This window comes from Achroia grisella, unplaced genomic scaffold, assembly GCF_030625045.1.
Source record: "Achroia grisella isolate CSIRO2021 unplaced genomic scaffold, CSIRO_AGI_Agris_v1 utg5201, whole genome shotgun sequence".
Classification (NCBI taxonomy): domain Eukaryota; kingdom Metazoa; phylum Arthropoda; class Insecta; order Lepidoptera; family Pyralidae; genus Achroia; species Achroia grisella.
Window position 1 is genome coordinate 483737 of NW_026712911.1, and position 11611 is coordinate 495347.

The 11611-nt window shown below is 30.3% G+C and overlaps 1 protein-coding gene across 1 annotated transcript; it reads left to right on the forward strand.

The window, feature by feature from the left end:
• The first annotated feature begins 276 nt into the window (after positions 1 to 276).
• On the forward strand, positions 277 to 11408 carry LOC131847316 (protein phosphatase PTC7 homolog). The gene is made up of 5 exons (XM_059196868.1): positions 277 to 756; positions 2030 to 2209; positions 2788 to 2986; positions 9237 to 9496; positions 10765 to 11408. The coding sequence occupies exons 1-5, from the start codon at positions 528 to 530 to the stop codon at positions 10812 to 10814; spliced, it is 918 nt and encodes a 305-aa protein (XP_059052851.1). The 5' UTR covers positions 277 to 527; the 3' UTR covers positions 10815 to 11408.
• Positions 11409 to 11611: the final 203 nt, after the last annotated feature.

Consider the following 11611-nt stretch of genomic DNA (forward strand, 5'->3'; position numbering starts at 1 on the left):
ACTCATTCTGAGATATTTTTCGCTAACCCGAAGAGTAAAGTAAGCTCTAAGTAAATATCACAATGATTGTGGTATTTAGTTAGAATTTACGGAATACATACAGTATTCGGTACAGTATTCGGTACAGTATTCGGTATTTTAATTCGTTTGATACAGTATTCGGTAGTTGTCAATTTGTGACAGTGACAGCTTGATGAAAATGACTAGGTTTTAGTCTACTATAATATTATTATTTTGGCACTCCTGTTTATTTGTGATTTTAACATTTTTGTGATGGTCTCATTGTATTCGCGCATTGCACATAGTCAGTCACGATCACGAGACTCAAACAAATTATCAAATCAGACAAATACGAAATATCTAAAATGCCCCTACAATTTTAAAATATCTGTAATCTTGGATATATATTAAGTATAAAATATACAATTACTGTTGGTGTTTTATGTGTATTTCAATAAAAATGGTGTCAATTAAGTCGTTTCTTAGATTGTGAATGGCTGGTATCAAAGTACAAAACAACTAAATGAATGATGCAGTCTATATTCTGGACAGGTAGAGTGCTATCACGTGCTATAAGAAATGGGCTTTCCAATTTCTCTAGTGCTGCTGAATTAAACGTTTCGAATAAAAAACATCCATATTTAGTGTCAGTGGTATGTGGTTTTCCTAAAGACATTAGCAATGGAAGATCTCGCAAAGGTCAATTCGGAGACGACGCATGGTTTTCTACCAATTGTAACAATGCGGATGTTATTGGTAGGTACATAAAAAATATATTAAATATAATATATATTGTAGTTTTAGTATACGGACTATTTTGTAATCTTTATGTTGATCCACATCTTTATGTTATCCGCCCATATATTCTATAATAACAATAAAAAACTATATTCATACTCGAATCAACTAACTTATAATATTTAGTCATTTTTTATTGTTGTCATCCCTCTTTAAAGATGACCAATATATTTTATAGTCATATAACAATATATATGGATATACAGTATTTTTATTGTTTTGTGAGTTTACCTGATATATTCTTAGCTAAAATTTGCATAAGTCTTTAAAAGTGAATATATATATATATATGGACACCAGCAATTTTACCTTTAAACTGTTATTTGAGTCCAACATTTAGGTTGCTAGGTGACATTAAAATTGATTACAACACTTCACAAAATTAAAATTAAATAGAATAGAAAAAAAAATCATTCAAAGATTTTTTGAGGGTCTTAGTGGCTTAGTGGTTTATCACACCACTTTATTGCTGATTGGATTCATGGCATGATACTGACATTTATATTCATCAGTATGATTGTTTGTCTGTGTGTTGTCTGTGTGCCTTTACTAAAAAATGTATTTATCTAGTACCCATAACACAAGCTCTGCTTACCTTGGGACTATATAATGTTGTGTGAATTGTCCTGAGATATTATTATTATCATACACAATGAATTTGAACCACTTTTGAATAGTAATATTTTCTATACTTGTTCAAAAGATTGAGCACTACATCATAAGTTCAAATGGGTGTCAGGGTAGCTGTATATTAGAAGTTTCTTAGTCAAAGAGACTGATGTTTAGAAGCTATTTATTTTTTAGAATAGAATAGAATAGCCTACTTCATCATTTCAAGATTAGTACTACTTTATTGCTACCTAAGAACAGTAATCTAGAGATCCCTGTTACAACTAATTATGATGGTGGTAAAAAGTTTGTATTGTAAATAAAACTTACTGAAGTTTTTTTCATTCTATGTGGCTTTATAAATTACTGTGAATTTGTGCATTCTAAATCAAAACATTCAATTTGAAATAAACAATGAATTTTTGAAGAAGGCTGATTTGCCTCTATATATATTCTATATTCTTCAATAACTAAAATCTGTTAGAATGGATAGTTAACCAATGGATTCACTGATTGTCTTAGGACTGATTGCAAATATCTTAGAATAAAAGGTGGTATTTATTACAAAATAACATAATTTTCTTAATTTTTATTTTTGTTTACAATTTCTGCTTCTTGACAGGGGTCGCAGACGGCGTGGGAGGCTGGCGTGCGTATGGCATCGATCCGGGCGAATTCTCCTCGTATCTCATGAAAACCTGCGAAAGGCTCGTTCAGATGGGCCATTTCAAACTATCAGAACCTAGCGATCTGTTAGCTAAGTCGTATTACGAATTATTGGAACATAAGAAACCTATATTAGGTATGTATATAATGTAATGTAGAATCATTCTTCTATTCTAAAAAAAATAAACTGATAAGTCTGATCTTTCTCTGATCTAAAAAGGAAGTTCATCATTTTATCAGTTGTGAGTACCTCCAATTTTTCACCTGAAATAGAATTGATGAAATGATGAGGTATGTGGGATGTAAAAATGGGATGACATTTCTAACTTATACACACAACCAAAGTTGATACATATGAGTTAAAAGTTTTACTGATAATAACTTTGTAGTTCTTTACAATAATATTATAAATACATGTATATCTGACAAAAATGGTCTTGATTTTGATTTTAAATCGAAGCATGGCGAAATATTAATAATTAGAATAGAGAATTCTTTATTCAAATAAATGTAAATTTAAACTCTCGTGAATAGTCATACGTATTTTTTTAATCTACCACTCATTCCGAAAGCTGTCTCTTCACAAGAAGGACGATCAATAACTTGCGTGTTGTTTTTTTAAATAATTGTAACTATACATTTTTATAAAATGTGTAAAAATACAAAATACCAACGGTTTGGTATGTCAATCTCACTGATTGTGTACTATTACAGGTAGTAGCACAGCCTGTGTGATGATCCTGGACCGCAGCGAGAGCGTGATGCGCGCGGCCAACATAGGCGACAGCGGATACATGGTGGTGCGAGGCGGACGCGTCGTACACCGTTCCCACGAGCAGCAACACTACTTTAATACGCCATACCAACTCAGTTTACCACCCCCGGGACACGACCGGAATGTGCTAAGTGACAGGTGAGTGTTATTAAATAAATATTTTTTTATTTTGTCTATCTCCAGTTGAGCCTTTTAAATAAAATATTACTGATGACAATCCATTATCGTCCCACTACGGGTCATGTTACCTTGATCAGATGGTGTGATATAGATTTGTATTTTGAGTTATCCTTCACCTGTGTCTGACTTATAAGTCAGTATTTTCTTGCAGTATCACAAAAATCATGTAATTACCAAAAAAGTTTAATTATAATAAGTATTTATAAATTTTATGTGAATCCTTGTACACATAATTATAATATTCGTGCGATATATAAATTAAAATGTCTGAAAGACAATTTTGTCAATTTCCTATAGCATTTTTTTTATCTAGTCGTCACATTTTGAGGATGAAGATTGGCTGTAGAATATTGCAGTTTTTAAAAAACTCTGGTTCCGCACGAGATCTAGTATGATAAAATAGCCCATACTTCTGGCTAATAATAGCTAATAGTAGCTTTTTATAGGTGAAATAATTTTTCAATCTGTTAAATATTTCCTAAGTGTCTTCGTTATAGTCAAAACTTTCTTCGTCATTGTAATATTAGTATAGAAAGAAATAGAACCATTTAACATCCCTCTATAACGATAGTGTTTGTAACTGTTTAATTTAAAATATATATCTATAGACTCATTATAACCCCTAATGAGCTGCCTTATTATAGGACCGATTGTATTGACAATCTTTAACCCGTCGAACAGAAACAATTACCACCCACATTAATGCTTCATAGCACAAACAGATAAGACGTTGATACCTATCCAGACTAGTAACACAAATTTATAAAGTTATTATTTAGAAAACCTCAAATGACGTATTATTAGAGAGTTCCAAAACGAATATTATAATTTAATTTATGCAATACTAGCTGTTAACTGCGACGTTCGTCTGCTTTTCTTGTGATGATAGATATCTTAGGTCAGTTCTCATGATACAATATCTCTTCACGATTTTACCTACGATCCGTTGGGATCTTTACTTGTGAAAAGGTAATAAATAGACATAGAGAAACTCATTAGCAATATTAGAATGAATATAATACAATGAAACTTACTAAAGCTAATAGCCAAAATAGTATGATATAATAAACGAAACATCGAATAACAACACAGTTATTTATTTTTAAACATCACGAAATAAATAGATTTTTTTTTGTTTTGGATTAGAGCCAACTCAGCTAGTTCTTATTTTTTTATTTTCAACTGCTTAAGGTAAGCTAAAAGCAGTCGCCTGATCATGTGATGATCCAAAATAGTTTGTATAGGGGGGGAAAGAGGATTGTTAGTAATGTGGACTGATGATCTCATTGCTAGCAATGTACCATGTAAGGTTGACCTCCACGCGGTTCCCTCTGGAAACCATCGTGATAAATTATTGTTGAATTTGTTATGATGGGCTAACTGACCTGACCTCATGCTCATCTTATCACCCTCCACTGGTGCCCCGCCAGCGTATACCGTTAGCGCAGGCGGGTACACCATTCCATTATCAATCATTAAAAAAAAAATTGTTTGTATATTAAAGCCTCATCATAATTGGTAATGACGAGTGGATGATAAAATAATGGGTAGGAAATCATTGAATACTAAAATATTCCAATTTAACAAACAGACAGACAGATAAAAGTTGTAAAAAATGTTATTTTGGTGTACCATATTTATATTCATATGCATGTAGTAAAAACTGTCTGTCTGTTTGTTTGTTGCCTTTTCACGACCAAAAGCCTGAACGGATATTAATATATACATCTATATATGTATAAATAAAAATTTTGTGTCTGTTTGTAACATTGAAGTAACCGTTCAATATTACAAACAGATACTACAGTTTCATTAAAATCAGTTTAGTAGTTTTTGCTTGAAAGAATAAGAAACATCTATCAATATTCACAAACTTTCGCGTTTATAATATTATTATTGTAAGAAGTACCAACTGTTACCTACGACTTAGTTCGGGTGGAATTCAACATATTTTTTTATTACAATAAATAAATTTTAAAATAATAGCAGTTGTAATTACTTTGCTCCTTAATACATTAAGTATTTGCTAGTGAAAAGCCTATCAAAATAGGTCCAGCGATTTCAGAAATTAGCAAGTACAACCAGACAAATTTTTTAAATTTATTTTTAGTTGTAAGTAGCGTATAGAAACGCTGTTAATTTGTAATTACAAAAAGTTTTTTTTTATTTGTATAGATAGGTATTAAAAGACTTTTGGAAGCCTAGTGCGCATTACCATTTCGCTTTTGATGTGTACTTTGATACTATACTATATGATATAAACATTATTTAAGATAATATAACTACTACGGTGAAAATCCATGCAAAGTAAGAGATATCAGAAATATTTGTATTATAAACGAATAACATGTAATAAAAAATGTTGACATGATTTACTCAATTATATTAATCAAAGATAGGTGCGGTTAAAGGGTAATGCTATCAGTTATCACTGTTACATGTATTTCTGTATTTATCTAAAACCATCAGATACCAACTGTTACCCGCAACTACGTCTGCAGTAAGTTTCATCCACCTCCATATTATTTTTTGAGATAAAAGTTAGCATATCCTATCCCCGTGATACAATTTATCTTCAGGTCTAATTTTATTCAAATTCATTCAGTCGTTTAGTAGTAACGGACCAAATGTATTCCGACTAACGACAATTCATGATATTAAAATATATTAGCGGCCTGTTCCAGCTTTGTTTCACACATTTCATTTCTACAGCGTATGCGATGAAAGATATTCTATGCCAATTTCTTTTATACCTTTTTTCCTGTAACAAATATAGCTATATGTTAGGGATACATTATCCCTATTCTAATTTATAATGTTGTAAGTATTTTTAAAATCGATGCAGTAGTTGAATTATAGTGTAGTTTATAATATAAACGTACAAAAATAAAAAAAACTTCTTTATATACATATCCAGTAGATAGTATGGATTTTTTTAGTTAATTGTATAATACACCACTAATGCTTAACGTTTCTTCATTCACGCCTCCCAGTAGCATTATAGTAGGTAGGTAAAAAATATAGAAATTTATAAAGAAAAATAATATTCATGTTATGTTATTGAAATGGCACTTTTATATTAATTATCGCATTATTATTCATTTTTCTAATTATACAACGTCACCAGCATTGAAAAACTGTTCAAAATTAATAATACATGATCTTACAGTATATTTAATTTAGTTATGTTAAAATAGCAATAATATGCCTCCTTCTTATTGACTGTTTGTATTTTCTAATATATAAAAAAATATTTATATCTACAGTGGGTTGCCAAATTAATAGGGACAGTCACATTTTTTATAATTTTTGTTCTTCAAGATAGGTCTTGACTACGTTTTTAAGTGGTAAAATTTTTTCTGATATGTTTTTATGTTCACCTTGTCTCTATAACTCAAATTCAAAGTGAATTTCTGTGAGAGATTTGTTTATTTTAATATATTTTAATGACGGGAGAGACACACACCGTTCACACGTGTAAAAGTGAAACACGTAAATTATTCTTTTAAACAGTTCTTTAGTGGTTTTGTGAAATAATCAATACCTGCGAGTAAGTAATATTTTACTATAATTAAAATTAAAGGATTTTGGAGCGGATTTTAGAACAATTTTAATTTATTTTTATATTATCAGCTTTGGCTATGGGTCGAGTAGATTTGAACGAGAAAAAAATGTAAAACCCTTCTCCTACACACAATTCACTCTGAGGATGATAAAATATATCGAAATCTGCCGTCAATAAAATAAAAATAAATTTAGATCATCACATTTCAAATGTGGCAGAAAACGTATCACAACAACACGTTCCGATAGGAAAATTCGAGATATCTGCTTGCAAAACAGAAAGAAAATGGATTTTTTCAGATAGTACAGGAATCTGGAATTGTTTCAAAAAGAACTGTACAGCGAAGGTTGGCAAATGACAGGTCATCGTCCAGTTATATGATTAACAGAGGCGATGAAAACATTATCTCGTATTCTGAAAATTTATAATGTATGGTTAATTTTATTTGTGTTATATAAAATCATATTTACAAAAATTATAAATAGTTTCTATATTTTTTTAGTGTATGTTTTATAATATAAATTCTGGCCAACAAAAAATAAAAAAAATTTCATTTATATTAAATATCTGTAAAAATAATGGTATGGTCTTTTTTAGTTATATTGATAATACACCAATACATGCAAGTATTAACGTTTCTTCATTCACGCCTCCCGAATAGCATTATGTTTAGGTCCATGTCATAAAAAATATAGAAATTTATAAAGACCAAAATAATATTCATGTTATGTTATTGAAATGGCACTTTTATATTAATTATCGCATTATTAAATGTATGGTTTTCAATTATACAACGTCACTAGCATTGCAAAAAAACTGTGACAAAATTAATAATTTACATCATCATTTTTATTATATTTAATTTTCTAGTTGTTCAAATATTAAATTATTATAGTCTAAATTCATTATAAGATATGTGTCTGATATTATTAAATATAATTATCGCCTAAAGTGACGTTTTTAATTTTCTAATATATAAAAAAATATTTATATCTAATATAACTGAATGATGTTATGATATAAAATAATTCTTAAGGTAGACTCGTGTTAAATTATTCATTATCTTTTGCGTAAACATGATAGCGTATCCTAAACGATAAGACAATCGTATGATTGTACACCGCCTACACTGAGAATTTTCTGTTTATACTAACTGTTATCCGCGTAGAATTAAACTTTTTTTTTTAAATTAAATTTATTTCCTAAAATACAAGTAGCTCAAGTTACTCCTTATAACAGATTTCATACGCGACTTGAATAATACGAACTTCTAGAGGTACTACACGCGATTTCATCTGCTTTGTTTAAAGATTAAAGATAGCCTACCTCCGTACTCGTAATACAGCATATATGTCTTTAATATCTACTGTATATCTTCGTATTAAACAACATTTTATTATTTGAAATTATAATTATTATAAAATTATAAACAGACACTTCAATTTGATTAATTAGTCGATTAAGTAGTAGATTAGTCTGAAATAAATAGCTATATATACAGCTATTTATTTCAGACTACTAGGCCCATATCATAAATACCTTATAGACTAGCATATATATGAATGATTATAAAATGCTATATCTTTCTTATACATTTTCTTGCCGTCAACTGGGATACTCACAGTTGGCGGGAAGAAATGTCCGATCACTAATTACATAATGAATTGCGCTTAATATAGATAGATTACCTTTGCATGTGTGCAGTATTACTAATATAATGTAACGGGTGATCATAACATGTATGGTACGTTTATAGATATCTATGTACGTATATACATTACATACGTACTTACATGTTTTCCACAATCACAAGACATACGTACTACCTCGAGACCAGTAGTCATGTGCTCATTCCACAATCACAACTGTTGTATTTCTGCCTGTGCTAATATTAGAAATTTTAGCTCATTGGATAGGTGCCAGATCTCACGTGCTCCAATGGTTTCATTTTATTATATATTTTCAGAATAATGAAAAAACGTCACGAAATTTCTTCTTACCAATAATAAAACAAAGAAATTATAAATATAACAATCTCTTGATAGTAAACCAATAAAAATGTCACCAGTGACAAGCCATACTTAACCGAACCTAACCGATTTTCCTGCTTTCAAGATTTTTTAAACTACGATTGTCTGATGAACCCGCTTTACGTCTACGTCTTACGCCTGGCCTAAAAACCTATGGAAACTTCGAAATGGCACACGAAAATATATCTTTTGATTTTCGAATCAAAACGATGAAACATTACCGTATTTTGCCCCTTTGTTTGTTAGTACGTCCATCTAGCACAGCGTTGTCATTGTCTATGTTTTAGAAACTATTAATAGTTACCTACTATTGATTTGAAGTAGTTTTAGACCAGTTTCTTAAATTATAAAAGAAATAGAAAAAAGAGATCTTTTATATTGCAAAATCTATCATAGTTCTACTAGTAATTCCAAAATAAAATTAATTTAAGATCTCGTAATTTTCTAAGCTGCTTGATTCTATCTAGCAGTCAATCTAACAATTTCAAATCAGGAATATAATATATATGTACTAAATAAAGGACCATACAAACAGACAGCATGAAGAAATTTATTAATATTAGTTTCGTTTGTAAAAATTGTTTGCATTATAATAGAAGAATAAATTCTACAGGCCCGAGTCAGCTGAGACATTGGAATTTCCGGTGGAATGTGGCGATGTAATACTAGTAGCGACGGATGGCGTGTTCGACAATGTCCCCGAGCCTGTGCTGTTGGCTGAAATGCGTCGCGCACAAGGCGTCGCCGGCGACTCGCAGCGTTTGCAAGCCGTAGCCAATTCCATAGCGTGGATGGCCCGCAACCTTTCCTTCGATGGTTGCTACATGTCACCATTTGCTAAAAGTGCGCGCCAGAATGGCATAGATGCTATTGGTAAGCTTCATAAAACAATGTTATATGTTCTAATATTATAAAAGTTATTTTTGGCATTATGGTGATTATGGGAATGGTTATAGTACCAGTATAAGTCACGAGGACTTATTGTGTATACGAAGTGACTGTATACAAACATAATATTCTTTTTGTCTCGATACTTTTGTCTTGTTTTCTTGCTATAAATTCGGCGTATTAAATATAATTACCATGCATTTCTTTAAAGATATATTAGCAAGTTTTATGACAAAACATTTTCTGGAAAATTATACAGTCAGTGCAATGACCATTTTAATTAAAATTTGTCGATAATCATAATTAAACTAGAATTGTTTACTCTGTGTATTTCACTAGGGTATGTACTAACATTTAGGCTGTTTATCTTGACTGTTAGCTTTCATAATATATTCTCTTGCAAAATCGCAAGCGTTATTCGCATTAATGGTATTTACAATCTAAGATTTTTTATGTTTTAGGAATGACTGATGCAGTTTTGCATAATAAATTATTTACTAGCCTACATCAGCAACAGATAAACAAACATTTTCGTAGTATTTGCTCAGGAAATAAATGTAATTTTTTTTTAGTTATTTTAAGCATATATTAGACGACGGCGATTGTGTAGTGGTTTAGCATACAGCCTAACTTTCGAACTCGAATTTTCATATGGTACAAATATTGTACATATGAGTATAATTGTATGTATTGTTCTAACTGTTTTCTTTGTATATTAGATATGTATTTAAAAACAGTATGTCTATCAGTTGTTTAGTACCCATATAAAAGTTTTGCTTAGCTTGGGCATGTATGGAGTTGTGTGATTTATCCAGGTTTATTATTATTATCATCCGGAACTCCTATTGTTATTCCTTACTTGTCGATCGCTTGTTCAGTTGTTATTGTTATGTTACATATTTATTATCTATCACAAAAAAACGAATTGGAAGAGTATTTATAATTATTACCTATAAAACTAAAGATAGGTACAAAAACATATCTGGGTCATTTTCATAAAAAATTGTGTACACTGAGAAAAATATGACGCCAATATGTATTTTGGGTCCTGATAAGTATTTTTTGTAGCAAACGATTTTGTAGTTAATTACTATAATTGTGGGAAAAGTTGTAAACAACTTTGGCTTTTGTTTATTTACTAATTTATGACTATTTTATTGCATGCAGATAAAAAACATTTATTCTATTTCTTTATCTTTCTATTTTTTCTCATATTATTTGGAGTTTTTAAATTATGTTTATTTTATTTTCAGGCGGAAAACCTGATGACATAACGGTGCTACTCGCAATTGTAGCACTATGAAGATGTCTTCATATGTTTTAGATAGATTTTAGACATGTGTTTTGTTCTAAACATGTGTAAAATAGTAGAATTAGTGATAAACTACGACACCAAAAACTTGCAAACTGGGTCATATACGTTATTAATTTTTCAGGACATGTTTTAATTAGATATTTTTATGTTGAAATTACGAATTAGGTAACATTTAATTGTATTTAGCATTTGTGAGATCATGATCTGAACCAATTGGTAAATAAAATAAACTAAAAATTGTGATTTTGTATGACAGCAAGCTGCACTAGTCTCTTGAAAGTGATATCGAGCTGTGTATTGCAATTTGCAATTATCTATGCAAGTGATTAATTTAATACTGTATGTTTGAAATTGTGATGTTTTTTTTGTAAAATATACATGTGATCTCTAGATAATATTGGAATGACACAAGCTAATTGTGCTTGTTTTAATTGACAGTCCATAATTTGCACAGGAATTTATCTTACAAATTATCCATGTCTCCACCGTGTACTGTAATTAATTACAGGATTTACAGGAGGCCTAGTCATATATTGCAATGAACATAGTCCAGACCAAACTATTAAGACACAGGACTACGCGTAATTACAATTACGTGTTCACAAATGTGTAAGCTTAGTTGGAAATGTATGGTTTACGTTGAAGAATATTTAAAACGCGTAATAATAATACAGTGCAAATTAGCACTAACTGCAAAATGCTTACAGTTATAAAAACGCCTCCACATAGCAACAACATTGTAATATATGGCTCCATAATTATGTATCTGTATTCCATAGTGTTCG